The sequence below is a fragment of the Micropterus dolomieu genome, linkage group LG03, assembly GCF_021292245.1.
Source record: "Micropterus dolomieu isolate WLL.071019.BEF.003 ecotype Adirondacks linkage group LG03, ASM2129224v1, whole genome shotgun sequence".
NCBI lineage: Eukaryota > Metazoa > Chordata > Actinopteri > Centrarchiformes > Centrarchidae > Micropterus > Micropterus dolomieu.
In genome coordinates this window covers 25464690-25484951 of record NC_060152.1, presented here as the reverse complement: position 1 = coordinate 25484951, position 20262 = coordinate 25464690, and the positions used below count along the sequence as shown (strand labels likewise).

At 41.3% G+C, this 20262-nt stretch overlaps 1 protein-coding gene across 2 annotated transcripts in view; it reads left to right on the top strand.

Moving 5' to 3' along the window:
- zhx2a (zinc fingers and homeoboxes 2a) overlaps positions 1-20262 on the top strand; it is a 29384-nt gene that overhangs the window by 6945 nt on the left and 2177 nt on the right. For both annotated transcript variants that reach the window (XM_046043974.1, XM_046043973.1), the window contains exons 2-12: positions 7267-7806; positions 8266-8985; positions 9753-9965; positions 10621-10884; positions 11230-11445; positions 11650-11734; positions 11960-12145; positions 14283-14695; positions 17983-18229; positions 18342-18513; positions 18867-18986. In XM_046043974.1, the coding sequence (XP_045899930.1) occupies positions 7708-7806; positions 8266-8985; positions 9753-9965; positions 10621-10884; positions 11230-11445; positions 11650-11734; positions 11960-12145; positions 14283-14695; positions 17983-18229; positions 18342-18513; positions 18867-18984 (2733 nt within the window). In that variant the 5' untranslated portion in view covers positions 7267-7707 and the 3' untranslated portion in view covers positions 18985-18986. The remainder of the gene's footprint in view (positions 1-7266; positions 7807-8265; positions 8986-9752; positions 9966-10620; positions 10885-11229; positions 11446-11649; positions 11735-11959; positions 12146-14282; positions 14696-17982; positions 18230-18341; positions 18514-18866; positions 18987-20262) is intronic.

Below are 20262 nucleotides of genomic sequence, written 5' to 3'. Positions count from 1 at the left end.
ACTAAAAACTCAGTTTCCCTGCCCAAACAAAAACCGAGCATTTTTAGCTGTGGTACAAGGTGTTTCTGTGGGACAGTAAAGCTCTGTTATCAGTGTGGATGTGCACAAGGCCGTTAGGAAGAGCGAAAGAGAGGAGCAGTTTATTGCTGAACTATAGCAGTGATTTGGAAATACATTCAGAAGAGGAGGTAGTCCCTAGGCTCTCTGGCTTACACAAGTCACTTTGAGTATTTATACTAACACGCTAATGATGTAAAAGATTTGTTAATGTGCGCAGGGCTAATTATATGAAGAAAAATTCTCATCATGCTGAAAGGGACGGATTTTAAAACATCTCTGCTGTCGTGACACTGATTGACCTCTGGTGGGTTTCTGCTTCTGGATCCAAGCACACACTCACACACGCTGTCTGTTGGTTACAATGTTACCATAGTAACACAGCCATCAGCCGCAGAGTGGGTGACACTTGGATATTTTTATAGCTTGCCCTGTGTGTGTGTGTGTGTGTGTGTGTGTGTGTGTTTGTTTTCAATGTTACATGGACCAGAATAAACAGAAGACTGGATTCTTGATCGGATGCAGTTAAGCCTGCTTAACAGTATTTCCATCATACTGTATATAGGCCACTGTGTCTGTTATAATGTTCGTAGATCGAATAAGGTCATAGCAGTGATGACCGATCTGTAACTTCTGTGTGAAAGTTTGGCAGCTCGTCACAAAAGCTGATGGGTGTGTGATATTGCAAAACCAGTTCCTGCGACTGTAGTAGACTGAATACTGTAGAGCAGTGGTTCTTAACCTGGGGGGTCACGAGAATGTCACTATAGACACCAAAATAGAGAAAAATTATTTAAAAATAACTAGGCGGACAATAGTTGTGAATGGAATCACTTTGGGTGGACACGATAAATATTTTGCTCTGTTTAATCCAGTAGGTGGCGGTAATGCCAACTGCTATAAGACGTCAAAGAACAATAACAATTTAAAAAAGGCAATGTGAAGATAACTAGCTAACATTGATCCCATTAAGTGAGTAGAATGGAGAGGGGGCGTATGGGGGGGTCGCCAAGTATTTTCAACCTCAAAAAGGGGTCGGACTGCCAGACTGGCTAAGAACCCCTGCTGCAGATAAGTGAAAATGTGCTGATGTGACCAAATCTTGTTAAAATTGAGAGCATGTAGAGAGATCTGCTTTGTCACTATAAGACATAGATATATCAGCAAGTAAGTGCAGAACAAATGCAGAAGTTAGCCGCCAGAAAGACCTGATAAGATTATTTCTGAACCGTAAGAAAGTCCAACTCGTTATATATCTTGGTCACAATTCCTCAATAACTCAGATTTTTAAAGGAGTCTTTGACATTTGGGAAATTTGTGTATTTGCCTCAGCAGAGAGTTTGAAGAGAAGATTGATACCTCTCACTGTTCCCACCGTCTTAATGCTAAGCTAAGCTAACCAGCTGCTGGCTACAGCTGTGTAATTACCATACAGGCATGAGAGCGGTATAAACCTATCCAACTCTCAACAAGAGAGCGAATAAGTTTATTCCCCAAAAGTTCTAACAGTTCCAGGAATTCTTTTTTTCTGCAAGTGAATCTCATTTTTGGCGGCCTAAACATGCTCAAAAACTTACAAAACTTTGCACACACGTCAGGTGGGGCGGAAAATTACATATTTTATGGCTCTCACACATGGGCATGGCAAAATGCCTTACTAGCGCCCCCCCTACAGAGAAGCCCCCGCAACAAGTTTCATTTTAAATGTTTTGTTTATGTGAAAAAAAGGAAATAAAACAGTCCAATATATTGTTGCCATTTTTTGTACTCCATGTCAATCAGTGATGACTTCAGTAGTCCAGTATAGGATGGGCTCTATTGACCTAGTAAAAAACATTTTCATCCTTTTCCCAGCCCAGCAAAAGTAGCGCTGCTCTGTTGCTATGCAGAACATACCAAGCTCTCAAACAGTGCAGCACTGCTTTGCTCTAGAGGAGCGGCATGATGAGATTTAAATCAATTCTGCGACGGTCCGAAATTCTGCATCTCCCACCCCTGCCGGGACACGTTTTAATGGTGGCAGAGCTTCTCCTCACCCACACAGTTGAGAGAGAGGCACACACATTGTCCTCCCCTCTGCAGTAGCTGACTTGTGGAACAAGCAGTCAGGAGGGAAACCCACTCACGGACAGAGAGAGAGAAACACACCCCACACAGCAATGCCAATGAAGCAGTGTGTGTGCACTGAAATATGTTTTTGTCAGTCATGATATAAAGTGTGCGACGGCGCTTCAAAGTTTTAATGTTAGTGTAAAGTCATGTCACTGTTAGTGTTTCTGCAGCTTGTAGCTTCAGTGCTGCTTTCTTGTCCTGTGCTAGCTATTTCAGAGCTCTAGTGGAACTAGCTGGTTTGTACTTCACGCATGGCTTCCAAGTGCAGGAGCCGCAGAGGTTGCCATTCATATGCCTTTTGTGTTTAGTGACGAAGGCACGCCTGGAAAAACTCTGGCACTCGGTTGGCTGTGTCTCCACATTCATTTCTCTTCATTATAAAGCAACAACAGTGAACCCCACCAGAATCTGCCAGTTGTTCGGCTGGATCTTTGATCAGGCTGCAGGAGGAGGCAGGAGAGAGCTGTGCCACAAGACACATTGTTTCACATTACAGGCAGTGCATGGCCTTGCAAGATACTCGAGTGCACCTCAGTCTGGCTGCATTAAGTCATTTTATAGATACTGTATATCATATCAGCATTGTGTGCGCTTGTTGCCTTGCATGAAGCACGGGCAAGCCTTTAACCTCACATGCTTTTGTATGCCTATTGTCTCAGTGAAAACAGCACTGCAACCTCTTACCTTAACATCTGAGCCGCACGTACTGCAGGTTACCATGGTGATCCATATGAACATTTTGGATGAGTGATTTGGTTCAGATCGATGGTTTTTAACAGAGGATATCAGCACAAGTCCATAATGCTTTTCTGAAACTCCAGGTTGTGAGAGCAGTCTGAGTCACATTTTCCCCCTGCTACACTTTGAGATTACATTAGTGGTACACAGAAATGGGAGCTGAGTGGAGCACACTGCTGTGACTCATCTGTTCAGTCTCATTCTGTTCTCGCTGCTGCTTGGATAGATGTCGTTCCTATAGCGCTACTATATTTCTGCTGTTTTAGATCATCTCTCTGTCTTCATATGTTAGACAGACTCTGTGGTACAGAGTATTTGTATTGATTTCCAGTGTTCTCTCTAGTATGTATGCCAGTGCGTAGCCTAAACTGATTACTGCCCGGGCTGATAAATGTATTTGCTGCCTGGCAGCATTAAAGGTAACTGCTGCGGAAAGATTGCTCCACTAATATAATGCACCAATCAGACAGACAGCCAGACAACAGGCGAACAGACAGACGGGCAGGCAAGGGGCTGCCAGGCTGAGCATTCATACAAGTTTAATGAGCATCCAGACAGTAGGGAGTTTGTGGCTCCGGCACAGAGCTCACTCTGCACACAGAAGCTAACTGGCTGGCTAGGTTAGACACTAACGAAAAGGTGAGAGACTGTTTGCCGAAAGCAGCCAAGCTAGAGAGCAAAGCGCACAATTAGTTGATTTAGTTTTTGTACTGGAAAGAAAGTGAAAATAATTATGTGAAAAGGCTCAGATGGCTGACTAACAATATGAAACAATAGTTTCTTTCAGCTCCACAGCTGAGATGTTTACAGCCCAACAACTCCATAATAAAATTCTTCTCTCAAGGACACCAAATGATTATTTTCTATCTGAGTCCGGATCCTATTAGAATTGTGATTATAAACTTATTATACAAGTTATTTTGATAAAGGCTACCCCAGCGACCCTTTAAATGGAGTTCTACATTGCCATTGTTGTTAATGTACCAATTATCTTTTCCATGATGGCATTCAGTGCTCCCAAGCAGCCAGTCAAGGCAGCGGGAGAGAGCGGCCCCTCCCTCCTCCACTGGAAATGATGGGAATAGAGTGAGCATGAGGATTTTGGTGCCAGTGTGTCCTCAGTGCTCAGAACTCTTTGCACAGGCTTTTCTCTTTGTTTGAGATAGTCAGCGCACACGAGTTTAACTCAAATGCGACATCTTTGACGGTAGAGCTGTTTGTGTTTTTATATTGTGTAAGATGATGTTGTTGAGTCAGCTTCTGCTCAAAAAACCTGTCATGTTGTGAACACTTTCTCTATAAATGACTCAACAGACACTCATTCAACATACAGACCAGCGTCTGATGTCATCCAGTGACTTGTAGAAAATGTAGCACTTTCAGCTTTTATGAGCAACGAGTTGACAACACTGACATTGGTGAGCCATATCAGTTGTGTTTACAGCTTACTAATATAGATGCTGCATAAATGGAACTGCTCATCCTCTCCCCCTCTGCTTGTGTAGGTTCAACACACCAGTAGGAGGTAACACAGTCCAGCTACAGCTCGTTGCTTTCTCTCCGTTTTGGTTCACAGACAGATCCTCCTCCAGCCACTGTCGCCCATCGGCACATCCAGAAAGTGTTCAGGCCGTGTCGGCAGTCATGCTGCAGGGGTTCGGCAGGTCGTGTATAGTGGCACTTCAGGCGCAGCTGACAGATGCTTCTTCAGCTCCTTCTTACCAGATGTCGGCTATGTTGTTGGTTTTGAGGCAGCCTTGTGTGATAGTGAGTGCATAGTGAGTTAGTACACTGCACTGCAGTTCACACCACGTCTGCTCTCAGAAGGTCTTAAAACCTAAAATATCTTCTATGTGCAGTTCATGACTAGCTATAGTTTTCTCCTTCCCCATCGGCACTGATGAAACCACACAAATGCACCACACACCACTCTGCATCCTGCATGAATCGGATTCTCCAGGCTTTCCAGGCACGTGGCCTGTCAGTTATTTCTGCAAGACCTTTGGTTTTCCAGAGCTTTTCTATTTTTTTTTCCCCCCTCTCTAAAAACCCCAAACACAGTCCCACATGCAGCCGGGTCGTCCCTGTGTATATACAGCCGCTGTCTCGGATGTAGCAGCTACTTGGCTACAGCTCTATGGTCCATGGTTTCCATAGCGACACCATGGTAATGAGTCTGCATCCTAATGACGCCTCAGTGGGTTGTTCGAGGAGTTGAGATGTGTCGGGACAATGCGTCGACTAGCGAATGACAGCCTTCGAGCCTGGGAGGGTGGAGTGCCATTTGATTAATGCGTAGCTGTTGGAGAGGCCCACATTAAGTATGTGACACTTTGGTGTGAATAGAAAGTACAGTCCTAATCTGCTGTGCTGACAGAAGAGACTTACTTCTCACATATTTACTGCTGCCCTACCCCTTTTCCCCCTTTGTTTCTCTTCTGTCAATATTTACTCATAAGCATCACACATTCGAGGAGTGTTGTGTACAGGAGATTTTAATTTGGAAGAAGCTTTTGGTTTAGACTTTCCCCTCGTCCTCTGTGCTACTTCATTATATCCTGATAGAAGAGCACCGCTGCTGCATCGACTCATTGGATTTTTACTCATGTGAATATCAGTATGAAGCTTCAGCGTGAGGCCTCCAGAATATCAATAGACTTTTTTCAGGCAGATAAGCGTCTCTCTCCTGTCTCATTAGAGTATCACCCTATGAAAGTTTCTTCTGCTCGCTGTCCCTCAGCTTTTCATTGCTGCTTTTTCTTGATGGAGGTGTCACTTCACAGAACCCAAATAAAGCTGCTCTTGGCTTTTTAAGATATGTATCTGAAGCTGCTTTGTCTGTTTGTTTTTTTCCTGCTGTATTCACACCCCGGCAGCACGATCTGATTTATGATTAGTCAATATTTCTCAGGACAACTTGTCGTACTGACAGCCGCAGACCTGTCAGCTGCATATATTTGCATAGCATCTATGTTATCAATGTCACCAAACTATGATGGCGAAAGTTTTCACTGCATAAATAGACACTAGAAGAGTCCTTCTGTAAAACTTGTCTAACAGAAAATGGTCCATGAAGCTAAGTTGTTTTTATTACCAGTGAAGGTGCAGCTGCAACATATATCAACAATGAAAGTAATCGTTAGTCGCAGCCCTAATCAGGTGGAAGTGGGCAAAATTCATATGGCTAAAGATTGTTTCCCTAAACATGCAACTGCTTGGGGTTGCAGCTAATGATTGATCTGATTATTTTGACCATAAATGTTTAGTCTGCAAAATGTCAGAAAGTAGTGCGAGCCCAAATTATTATATTCATATTGCTTGTTTTCTCTGACCAACAGTCCAAAACCCAAAGATCCTCATTTTACTTTCGTAAAACACTAAAGCATGCATATTCACAATCAGCCTTTTTGTGCAACTTATACAGTAGCTCGTCTATTGTCTCTTCTTCATCACATCTGCCTCCTCCATTGAGGTTTTTTTCATTCATTTGAAGTTGTGTCCTGTACACTGAGATAAACAACACTAAGGATCATTGATAATATTGCCGTATATCCTTTTTTGCTTCAAGATTTGTGTACGGTTTTAGAAACATTCTACAGGTTTGCTGGTCCAGTCAAGGGGTGCATGTACTCTGGTTGTCTCTACACACTGTTTCTCGCCTCCATCAGCATGGGACATTAAATACTGATGAATGCCTTTTCAGACCTCCAGTGTAAAGTGATTTAGCTTCTTATACTTCCTAGCTCTTCTTAGGGGTGTTGGATAGGAAACATTTTCTTTCCAGCAGCAGCACTGTTTGTTTGTCAGCTTCCTTTTGATTATTTTTCATTTTTTTGCTCTCCCCGGCTGACTGTTTGACTCTGCTTCTTTTGGGTGGCGAGTCTGCAGATCCACTCAGGACACTGCTGAGCTTAGATAACCTAGCATGTTGACGCCCTCAAACCAGCCTGTTTGGTACCCTTGAAATGGTTTTCTATGGTTTTTCCTTACCCATGTTTGTTCGTTCTCCTTTGCGTATCTCTTGTCTCAAACATTTAAATTTCTATACATTTTTTCCCAAATAAATATTAAGGATCAAAGCTTTAAATTGATTTTTGTACAGTCATTGCATACATCATACAAACTTTTTGCTCCATCTTCATTTCCGTCACTTGTGTTACTAACCATATCAATCCAGATGAGATCTGTGACCCTTCACTGGTTTTACTTAAATGCACTTATGTCATAAATAGCAGAAGAGGAATTTAAGGACAAGGTTAAAATAAAGGGGTTTGAATATAAGTAGACCAAATAAATGTTTACAATAATCATTTTTTTTTCTAATCTTTGTCTAATTCTTGTCGTCTTTTTACCATCCAGGTTGCATCCTGTCATGCAGTTCCAGGAGGTCGGCCAGCGTTGGAGCTGACACTGTCAGCAAGCCCAGCCTGCACTGCACCAAAACAGTCCCATCCCTACCAGACCTTCACCTTCCACCGCCCTCTTCTCTCCAGGCACTAACCTTACCCCAGGGGAAGACCGTTCTTCAGACGCCTTGGCTGCTCACTCCCGTCCCAGAAACTGTCCTGTGCTGGCTGCCTCTTTTAACATAAAAGCGATCCCGGGCCTGTATCTGGCTCCTACTACAAGCCAGTCCTCCTGGCTGTTCTTCAGTACCTTATACTGTCTGTCCATCCGCCACTCTGTGACAGTAGTCTTACACCCTGGGCACCTCAGCCTCCTTTATATCATCACTGGCCAACCACAGGCACCAAGTGAGGACAGCAGTCCACCCAGACAAACCCAGCATCTTCCGTCATCATGTCCAGTCGACGGAAGGCCTCCACCCCCTGTATGATCCGACCGGAGCAGACCATGGTGGAGCTGGATGACGAGGCAGAGGAATCAAACGACATGGAGGTACTTTCAGTATGTCTAGCAAGAGCACTCGGTTGAACAATATAAATACATAATTCATACTTTCGAATTTGAAGGATTTGAACTACTCTATATTTTTATATTTTGTAAAATAGTTTTTATAGTTACAAATATACTCCCACGTTATGTCTATGATTGAACTAAAACCCTTTAATATCAAATTATAATTTAATGTTTGAACAATTTCTTGTTCTTTGTAACTTTAAAATGGATTTGTGTATTATACTGCATTTTAATTTGTCATTTTAATTGATCCAAATTCTTCTTGGATACATTACTTGTTTCTGTATATTTCAGTGAATGACTGATTTCAGAAGGATTAATTTCATGAATATGATGCAAACGCAATTAATATATTTGTGTGTTTGGTGTGTACAGGGTTAAAAATACCATTTATAGTTGTGTCCTTTTCATCTGAAAACCGACTTCTTTCTCTATCAGACAACAACAGAGAACCAGACGGAGGAGGGGCTTATGGAAACAGATCTCTCAACAGAGGCAGAGCCTTCTGTGGAATTAGACCTGATGGGCAAGGCCTCGGACCCTCCGTCAGCTCCAGACAAACCAGCAGCCGAGCCCCCAGACCTTTCCAAGCCACAGCGGAGGCAGCAGGGGGGCTATGAGTGTAAATACTGCCCCTTCTCCACACAGAACCTCAACACTTTCAAAGAACATGTCGACGCCAACCACCCTAACGTCATCCTCAACCCCCTGTACCTGTGTGCTGTCTGTAACTTCAACACAAAGAAGTTCGACACCCTGACGGAACACAACGAACGGTGTCACCCAGGGGAGAGCAACTTTAAATTCAAACGCATCAAAATGAACAATCAGACAATCTTGGAACAGACAATAGAGGGCTGCAGTAACAATGCAGTCATTTACAACACTTCCAGTGCCATTTCTGGCAAAGGGGATGAGCTAGGCACTATGCCACTCAGCAAACCCGCCACAGTCAAGATCGGTAAACCAAAAATAATGTCATCGGATAATAAACGGACAGAGTCCCAGATGTGTAAACTGACATCCGATCTGGCCAAGAAACCAATCACAGCGGTCAACGTGAACGGGACGGTCATCATCCCCGAGGCGACTCTACTCAAAGCAGACGGCCTTTCTCACATCATGCCTTCCCTACAGCGGCCTCTAAACTATACCCAGGTAGGACACAGTGGAGGGAGGATATGATTATCTTTTATGTAATATGCCTGTACGCTTTTTTCAGTGTGTAATATTTAGGAGGATCTATTGACAGAAATGCAATATAATATCCAAAACTATGTTTTCAGTGGTGTATAAAGACCTTATGTAAACAACCATTTTGTTTTTATTACCTTAGAATGTGCCATTTGTATTTCTACATACACCGCGGGTCTCCTCACATGGACATCAGCATGTTACGCCGTCATGTAGCTAAAAACGGTCAAACTGTTCTACAGAGCGTGTTTCATGACTACGTTGAATACCTACGAAAAACAAGCAGAAGTAGTAGTCGTAGTAGTCCTCTGGTTTATTAGAAGTAAGAAGAGAAGTGTGCGCTTACATGGGGAGTGGTGAGCGGTGACTGATGGTGACTTCTTGAGGTATTGGAATAATCAGATTCCCCCCCCCTTTGCTTGTCAGCTAAACATGCAAAAATAAGGAACTTGTCTCCAAGGCAAGCATACAATAATACATGAATCATTCATTCATATTTACTTGGGTTCAAATTTAGCTTCTTATTTTTTTTTTCAAGGAAATGATAATTTTCCTTAAATGTTACCTAATTTCATAGTTCTGTTCAGGATCTTCCTAGGACATTGTAAGGAAATTACAGACTCATAAATGTTACCATTTCTGTTTATTAATATCCACCATGCTAAATTTGATGCTTTTGTTATTTTTGGGAACAGAATAGTCATTCAGTCACCATGGCTGTATCATTTCAGGTGCCGAAGATCGCAGTGCCCCTCAACACAACCAAATACAATCCTTCGCTGGATGACAATCTGACACTCATCTCCTCCTTCAACAAATTCCCATACCCAACGCAGGCTGAGCTCTCCTGGCTCACCGCAGCCTCAAAACATCCAGAGGAGCAAATCAAAGTCTGGTTCACCACACAGAGGCTCAAACAGGGCATTAGCTGGTCTCCTGAGGAGGTAGGAATTATAGTAATAATAACATTTCAGGCACTCTTTCAATTCTCTTACCTCAAGTGTGGTTTAGTGCATTTTATCAGGTCTTTTTTTCAAAATCCATAAGCTCAAATAATGCATTGGCTGCTTTCCCAGGCACTAAAAATAATAGTGATAGAAACTGCATTTTATTTGTTTGAAATGTCTTAATTAACGTGCATTAATATTCAAAATACTGAGATATTAAACTGCATATTAAGTTGGCTATGCATTGTCTCATGTTATATCCCTCAAAAGCAAATTATAGTTCAAAGCACAAGTAAGCTAATTGTCTATTGTAAGAACCACTGATCAGGTTGTGGGCTTTTGCTTGATTACTGATCCTTGTTGTTAAATTATACATAATTTTTACTTTTTATTACATCAACAAACAACCAAATAGCAATCTTAAAGACCTGCAAAGTCAATATTAAATTATGGTGAAATTAGTTGTCAGTAGTTGTTGTTGTTGTTTTTGTAAATAAACAATTACTGCAGATAATAACTCTAATTGTTAAATAGTTATAATTTTTGTTATAATTGTATCCAAAATTGCAGCTTGGCAGTCATACCTACAGATACGAGACATAAAGGTGATGTCTTACTTATTACCATAAGTCGTATTTTCTTTCTACGACAGGTGGAAGAAGCGAGGAAGAAAATGTTCAACGGCACAATCTCCTCCGTGCCTCAGACCTTCACCGTGGTAGCACCTCAGCTCAACTCCCAGTCGTCCACCCACCCGTCTACCCCCAATACAGCCTCCAAACACATGCAGACGGCAGCTTCTGTCCTGCAGTCCCTCCCCTGTCAGCTCCTGGGACAGACCAGCCTGGTGCTCACTCCTGTAGCTAACGGCTCCACTGTCACGTGCGCACCGCTGGCACTCACCGTGGCTAACCAGGTATAAAACATGGGGCAGAAATGAAACAAGTTAAAGAAGTATTTATCCAACTGTGGGTCACAGCATTGGCAAGGGCAGAGAGTTGGCAAGAAGGTGGCTAGTTTGAATCTCAGTCCCATCTAGTGTAATATTAACGGGTAGAGTCTGAACAAATCTCACCTCTCCTGATGTGAATTTTGATGTAGAATGGTGAACAGTTTGCTAGTGAAGTATGGCAGACGAATTACACAAATTCAATAAATTGTGAGAAAACATCAATTCATGAAAAAATGTTCATGCGACATGCTTGATTTCTCTTGATTATCTGATGTAAGGTAGTCAAACTTTCCACCATGTTCATCACAGGTGGCACAGTCGCTCAAACGACCCCTGGCCTCTCCTGTGGTCGCTGCGGAGAGTAAGCGACCCTCCATCATTCAAACCATCTCCGCGCCCATGGTCACATCCAAACTGGTTTCACCCAAGATGCTGAGTTTCACCGTTGACCCCAATAAAACAGCTGAGCAGCTATCAGTACTGAGGTCCAGCTACACACAGTGTCCTTTTCCTGAGGAAGATGAGGTAAGAATAAGTGAGTGAAATGACATTTTTTTTGTGCCATGCCTTATTAGGTCAAAATTAATTTTAGGGATTTTTGGCATTGACATTTTTGTAGCAGCTTTTACTATCTAATTTAGTCATTTTCTATTTAATCATATTAAATTTTTTATCTTAAACACACTACTGTCACAGATAAAAATAAATCTTTTCATTTCATGTTGATAGATCTACAGGCTGATAGAGACCACTGGGCTCTCCAGAGGAGAGATAAAGAAGTGGTTCAGTGAACAGAGGCTCCTTAATCTCAAAGGTATGTGGTGTGATCAGTGCCACACATCTAAAATGATAAAACACCCCGACTGTGATTAATCATAAGTCTCTTTGTAGGGTTTAAAGCTTATTTTGGTTCTCAGAGGTGGGTTTTAATTGCTAAAAACAGAGCATAGTTAGAAAGCAAGTCGGTAATCAATAATGATTTGTAAGCACTGTTTGTGCTGTGTAAAGTCTCTTCTCTCTGTGTATGTCTCTCTTGAAGGCGTGCCTCCACCTCCAGTGCTGGTGAAAGCAGAGGTGTCACCAGCACCCAGAGATGGTCCTGTAAAGAAAGCAGTCCCCAGCCAGTTTCCCCTGCTGGAGAGGGTGAAGGGGAAATCATCAGAGCAGCTGAAGGCGCTGGAGGAGAGCTTCCAGAGAAGCAGCTCTCCAACAGAAGCAGATCTAGGTACAGCCTTCTTACAAGCAGATCTACTTTTTCGCAAAACTCTGGTCACAGTTTGGTGTTTGCCTCCTTCGTATTTTGGTTCGTAGGATATAACACGTAAGAGAGGTGGAAGAGGGGGGCAAGCATTAAAGTCTCCCTTGATTCTGGGTTTTCCAATGAGGTAGAAGGAGTAGATGTAATTTTAGAAATCTTTGAAGAGTAATTTGTGTCTGATATGGTTTTTCCACATTACTTTGTTATTGATTTATCTTTGAAGAAAAAGCGATATCAAGGGCTGTGGCAATTTTGAAGTAATCAGTTAAAAGACAACATCATATAATTTGTAAAATACAGATTAGCACTAAAATATATCTCTGTTCACATTCTGTGGTTTTAATTTGTACCAGCGGGAAGTAATAGAACTTTAGACATACGTTGTACATAATGCCCGAATGTCATTTTCTGAGCTTTGCTCAACATTAGTGTTATGCCGATTGTTTAAACGTCTGTTGAAGTCATTTCATGAGCTACAGCTATATATATCATAGATGGAAGCAAAACAGCAAAAAAGGAAATACCCAATAAGTCCCGGCAATGACATCAGTGAGTGAGAATCAGATGGGGCAGAGGTGTGAGCGTGAGATCCTTTATTCTCATAGCATAGGCTAACTGAAACAGAAAGTTATTATTACCAAAACTAGTAGACCCAAGCACGTGACTAAGAGACGGAGGACTTAGGTAAAAGAGGGATATTATGTTTAGTGCTGTTTATCGAAGGGATCGGATATTGAGCCAGGGAGGAGCAAGTTAGATTGGAAGATTAGGTGTGTACCAAACTGGGATGGTGGCTGCTGTGCAGAGCAGGGGGAAAGCTGTAGCTGAGAGTCCAGAGTGTGGGAAACTAAGCAGGTCCGGAGTAGAATAAGGGAATAGTTCAGCCTGGTGGGGATCCTGGGCGAGCAGACTGGGTTAACGCTATTTCCAGTAGCAGGACTAAAACAACACGTTATTATGAAAAATGCACTTTAAACTTTTATTATAGTCAACTACTCTTCTATAATAGGCCTAATATAATTATTTAAATGTGTTCATTATGTTGTTGTAGCCTACAGTTTACTGATTAGGCTATTTCAATGTTTTGATCTGTAGGCTAATGAAATTAAGCAATTATTATAAAATTATTAAACACCATAACTGCCACACTGCTGTTGTTATCGCTCAGTTTAAAGTGCTCCCACACAGGTGAGGGCTTTGCTTTGTTTTCCCTTTGATGTGAACTGGAGCGTTACGTTCACTGCTGTGAGCGGAGGTCAGGCGTGGGGGGGGGGCCTCAATATTCAAATCTCAGAATTAGAAATCAAATGTGTACCCAACGATCGAATATTCGGGTCGAGCCCTACATAATATTTATTCATTTTCAAGTTCAATTTGTCTTGAACACTATGTGCTACATATATGGTTTTATATGTACCATGTGAACAACGTCAAAGATCAAAATGACTTAAAACATTAACCGCTTCAGTTAAGAATTACTAAATGTGTTGAAAACCACTGCCATGTACTGGATGCTTATCTGTACATTCAAACAAGTGTTACTTTACTTTACTTACTTACTTACTTCCTGGTGGTCTCCGCTCTAGACCTAAATGCCTATGTTTGATGGGGGCACATTATATTTGGCTACAGAAACACAAGACAGCCCTCCTGCAGGCTCGTAGCTAATGAAGCACAAAATTGGTTTGTCAGCCATATCTATTTTTAGGCTCAGTTCACATTCTGAATTCCAGAGTAGATATATATTATAGAGTTTTTAAACTATGTAGTAAAAACTTTGTGACTGCAGTAGGATACACTGGGTGAGGGTCAGCTGGTCTAATTAGCAACGGGTTGTCAATTTCAATATTCTCACTCTGTAACTTGGACGTTAAAATTACTTAAAGAAGTCCAGTCGTGTTTTCATCTATTTATACTAGTTCACAGCATGTGACTGAATTTTCGTTCACCCCAAAGGAGCAGCAGGCCCGTCTCTGGTGGGTGCCTGCGTGACAGGAATAGCAGAAATGTTTTTAATGAGTCCATTTTTAAGTCCCCTGGAGAGGCTGAATTCCCAGGTTTACAAAAAAAATGATCTGATCCACTGAACTCTGTTCTGCTGCAGACCAGCTAGCCCAGGAGACCAGGCTGTCCAAGACGGAGGTGGACTGTTGGTTTTTAGAGCGCAGGGGGCTGAGGGACAACATGGAGAAGGCTTTACTCACCATGGCTTCAAAGAACACAGAGGACAGAGTAGACCGGCCGGGAGCGCTGCTGAACGGGGCTTCTCATCGGGAGCAGGACGGGAAACCTCTACGCTCCTCTCCTCGTCCGCCTGTCTTCTCCTCTTCCTCCTCTTCCTCCTCCTCCTCCCCTCCTGTGCTCGCAGCCTCCTCCCCTCATCCACCAAACCTCTCCTGCTCGGCATCACCTCCCATCCTCACTTCGTCTTCTTCCTCTTCTCCCTACCCTCCCATCCTGTCGGCCTCCACGAGCCCGGCTCCCATCACCAGCCGCTCCCTCACCCTCCTCAGAGAGGTAAAAAAACCTAAAATAAAATAAAAAAGCAAAAACATGTCAACATAACGGCTGACTAGATGACAGTGTATTAAAATATGACACAAGTTAGAACTTGAATGTACTGAAGACGGGCTACTTAATCATGACATTAATTAGTTGTGACTGTAAAGAGATTAGTTGATGAGATGGCACATTTTTTAATACAATCTGAAGTGAGATGTTTTTTAAAATGGATTTATCTTGAGAAGGTACTGTCCTGGTACTTCAGGAAAAGCTGTGCGACTGACACTTGATGATGAGATTTGTTGATAGTTGAATATTAGAAGGTGGAATAGACAGCAGGTGACTACAAGGTCAGATCTGACAAACTAAAGAGAAGGCACTTGAGTAGTGTTGTGTCTAGACAACAGCACTATCCCATAGGATTACAGGGCCTATAAATGGAACATATATCCATGAGACATCTCTTGAACAGCAACAGTACTTTTTTTTGTTATGAACACATTAAACAAACACCGGCTGTCAGTTAATGATGACCCACATATTTCAACTGCATTTAAATATTTATTTAAGTATCACCTAAACCCACATAGTACATTATGTTAAATCTGTAGGATTTTAAACAAAATTCTCAACCGACTTGCTAAATATGACTATGACTAAATGGCTATGTCAACTGGGTGAGGATAGGTAGGAATAAATTACATAAAGCATTTTTAAACATGACAAAGACAGGGTTCCCACGGCTCCTTAAAAAGTTGTAAAAGGTCTTAAAATAAAATCTGGGAAATTAAGGTCTTAAATTTACCCTAAATTTTCTGTAGGTATTAAATTTGCCGATGGTGCGTTTAAGGCTGGTCACCTAAAACGCCTAATTAGCGTGTATTTGTATGATTTTTATAAAAAAAAAAATTTTGACATTGCATTGTACTTGACAATGTGAGACCCTGCCATTAATATAACTTTTATGTTACGTTTCTGTTAGCTGCAGACGTCTGGCTGCATGTCATATTTCATTGTCAGTCATGGCTGCAAGATTGGGAAACGCAAGTTTAAGTTAAAGTGGTTTGAGGAAGATCCGATTGTTCTAGCTCATACAACTGTATATCACATCCTCCTTTCATTTGCGCAGGTCCAAAAGATAATCTGTAACTACAGATTAAAATAGCTTTCTAAAGTGTCTCTTTTCACCCTGATAAGTTTTCCTATTATCCATGTTTACCCCTCTCTTTGGCAATGCGCCTATGTATTTGCTCAGCCGCAAAGTTAAAGTGAAACTTAAGTTCTGTCCGGCATCGTTTTCTTCCTACCTTTCTTTATAATGTGTAAGCTACTCTTTTCTGTTATTTTAATAGTTTTATATTGAGTTTAACATATCAGTGCATGAGTTAGAAAGTGATATGGCCAAAAATGTTAAATGATTAAAAACTTCACCATAAATGTCAAATCTTTATTTTTATTATTATAAGTTTAAAGGCTGATTTTTGCTCCTGAGAGAAAGTTGAAGAAACCAGATAGTTAATTGTGTTTTCTTAATGGTCAGAACATGACAAACACGTTCATGATTCAAATGAATTAAATCAAATATTTATTGAACATTTCTTATATTGTTATTGAGAAGAATTGTATCACGATGATTATTCTTTTATTGTCCAGCCATAGTTCACATTCATAAACGGACACGATCAGTTCACCAAAAACATCAGCACGATCAATAATTGGCACTGTTTGAGCATGTTTATGCATAACACAGAATGGACACACTGGCTAGCCACCTGTCTGTGCTGTCAGACTTTTGGATTTTATTTGCCGAAGACTGCGACCGGTACATATTTCTCCCCAAGTAGTTTGTGTGTATGTGATTGAAAATGCATTTGCGTCCATGTGATCATGGTGTCCCTGACCACCTCCAGAGGCCGTTTTGCTGATTGGACCACAATCTGCCCTCAGGCTGTACTTATGCACAGCATTGTTTTAAGCTAAATGCTAACATGTTCTCAATGACAAAGCTAACATGCTGATGTTTTAGCAGGTATAATGTTAACCATGTTTTCTATCATAGTTTAGCATATTTACAGGTGGTGGAAGTATTTTGATCCTTTACTTTAATAAAAATAGCAATGCTGCAGTATAAAAATACTCCATTACAAGTAAAAGTCCTTCATTGAAAATGTCACATGTATTATTAGCAAAATGCAGTGTGCTGTATTTCTTTGATACCTCTTCTCTACCATTGCTCAAAATAATTCATGCATCACCTAATTTTCCCATGCCAATACATGAAAATCAAAAAATACGTAAAATTTTGCAACATTTTAATTTTGTGCAAAGTTTCGTGAATTTTCGAGCATAATTTAGGCCACCAAAAATGCAATTAATTGCATGAAATAATAATTCCTTGCATTTCAATAGGGTCCTATAGGCATGTTTCATGCTCGGGCCCTAACGACCCCATAATTGTGTAAGTAGATTTTGACAGTATATAACTGCATTATATACTATTAGGTAGTTTAATCCGTAACAGGCCATTGTATTTTATAAACTGATTGTATGTTTTGTGTGTGAAATCTTTTTCTGTAAAGTAACCAGTAGCTAAAGCAGCCAAATAAACATAGGAGTATAAAGTACAATATTTCCCTCTAAATTGCAGTATACAATTACAAGTATAATGTACCTCAAATTTTACTTAAGTACAGGTCTCGTTTGAGTAAATGTACTTAAATTCCACCACTGAGCTTGATAACATGCTAGCATTTGCTAATTAGCACTTGTGCAGGTGAGGCTGATATCATTAGTTTTGTAGGTATGTGGTCATAAACCAAGTGTTGGACAAATTGGAAAATTTTGACCTGATGATGATGCTAGAAAAGAAGTCCACGGATCAACAAAGTTAGAAGACAGAAAAGTCAGAGGCTTACCAAAGTCAAGAGGAGTCAGAATCCATCCATCCAGTCGCTGTAGAGAGATTTCAGTCTGGATCAAAGTGGTGAATCAACCAACATTGCCGTCCCTAGAGCCACGGGGCTAGCATGGCTAAAAGAAAGTACTTATGAAATTGTACACTTCACATCTCCTATTGTTGATTAGTTATTAGTGCATATTTTATTCATGCATGCTTGCAAAAGGCTCCCAGATATGTGCCCTTTTATTGAAAAGCAAGGCACAAACTACCTTTATTTTCCCCAGTTGCGGATTTTTGAATTCAGAGCTTTGTGTGTTCATTACACAGGCTCAATACTGCATTTTGTTTTGAATTATATGTGTTTTTAATGGTGTAAAATGTGTTACATAATCTGTCTTGACAGATGTTCTGTCGGACACAGTGGCCATCTCCTGAAGAGTACAGCCAGCTGGAGGTCCAAACAAGTCTAGGACGAACCGACATTGTCCGCTGGTTCAAAGACCACCGCTCGGCACTGAAGAACGGAGAATCTCTGGACTGGATGGAAGAAAACCAGAATCTTGCAGAGCAACAGAAAGCAGGCCAAGAACAGAACGGCCAGAGTTCTGAGAAAAACCAGAGTGTTTCCTTGGAAGTCAAGGCTGTGAAAGGCAAGTTTTGGAGGAGAACATGGAGTTTGATTTTGTTTTTCCTCTTAATATAATTTTGCAAAGTATTTACACGCTTGTGTTTTCTCTGTTGTGCACATTTGTAATTCTACAGTTGTTGGTGCAGTGGAGGAGGCTGGTGAGAACACAGCAGCAGCTACAGAGCACTCCCAGCTGTCTGACCAAGACAAAGTCCTGTGGTTGACTGACAGATTAGCCCCCAGTGTTACGGACCTGAGCCAGACCAGATCGGACCAGACCGGCTCTAGCACTTCTGACAAAGGGAGGTGGGTGGAGAGAGGGAAACATTTATTTTTATCCTATATTTACTTTATGGTGCGAGATTTATCATATTCGTTATAAAGAAAATAAGATATGACTGTTAATATTAGAGGAATATCTGAGTAGTTATTTTATTTTTTTGTGAAAACAGTCTAAAAATACAGCGCCGTACAGTATGGGCAATCATAATTTGTGGTTGTTGAATTATTTGCACTTGGCATTTGTTGCGTCAACTAGATTTTCATGTATGCTTTATTGCTTTTTTATTTTCATATTGAACAGTTCTCTGAAAAATGTTCCTTTGATTCTAGTTCCCAGAAGAAGTCTGTTTGTGTTTAAACTTCGTCTCTGTTTCTAGGTGGGTAAAGGTGACCGTGGCAGTGGGAGAGGAGAGTGGTGAAGGAGTGGAAAGACAGAGGCTGGCAACAGACACTGATGTCCTGACCTTGGAGCAACCTGGCAGGGTCACTGGTTGATGGTAGGTTAAACTGGTGAAATTTCCTTCCAAAGAAAACTAGTACAGATGCTGCCATCTAGAAATGCTGGCTTGACTGTGACAGGGCCCATGCAGATCTGTGGCAGATTCCCCGCTGGCTCCCTGCTGGATCCTTGGCTGAAATTAAATCCCCCCTCAATGATGTAGTGAATGTAGCCCCGACTCGTTACTCCCTTAAGCACCATGTGTGGAAACCAGTTGCTATGGGAGCTGTAAGAGTTTACTGCCATCAGACTGCTGTGACCACTTTACTTCATGTTTGCCCATTGCCAGTGGACATTTTCATTGAGCCACTACGCCTGAGATCAGCTGTTCTTATCATATTTGATGTCAATGGGGGGAGTGTGCTCCCCAAACAGAGCATACTTTCAGTGAAGCACTTGTTATTATCGAACCAGAAGGTTGTTAAATATTATGCTGAAGCTTTTTGTCAAACATTGATGCAGATATTGTTTTTTAGCTAAACTAATGTGTAGGTTACTGTTCAAATGTAGAGAGCAAGCAAGTGAGAAGGCTGAAAGAGACAGTAGTTCTGATTATACCTTCTATTCTGTGCCATGAAAGCACCAAAGATTTATTAAAGACTAGAAAAGCATTAGACATTGATAAACTGGATGTTCAATATATTGGGGATATTCACTTTAATTAATTTATTTTTCCACAAAGAACATTGATGAAAAAATCCAGCCATCCATTTAAAAAGCATTCTTTTTTTGGTTCCTGTTTGGCCTTTTTATGGCATTTTTAAAGGTTACAAGGCTAATATCTTATTGCCGGTTTACATGAGACATGGACATGGAGGAGGTGCGCAGTGGGTTTATCACAGAACAGGTGCCTCTGTGGCTGAAAAGAACATTGATGGAAGTGAAACAAAACAGTTGAGTTTTAGATCGTAAAACCAAAACAATTTGCTGTAAGATGCTAAAATGCCCCATTGAGCCATAGGGATCTGCAGAGTCCAGGGACAATTGTGGGTTTTATGAGCAACTGTTTTCAGATAACGCAGTTATTTGACCTGTTGTTAATATAAAACTACAGATTACTGTCTCAAATGAAGATTTGAATACCTCTGTACCAATCACAAAATGGTTGTGGGTCAAACCAATAAGACAAGTAGGACATGGCTGCTCTGGTTCTGTAGGCTATGGTGTTCCCCTGCCTTTCTCTCAATGCATGCTGGGATATGTTCCAGCCCTGAACAGGAATAACTATATAGTAGCAATAGAGGATGGATGGATGGAGGTTGAAGATGGAGTTT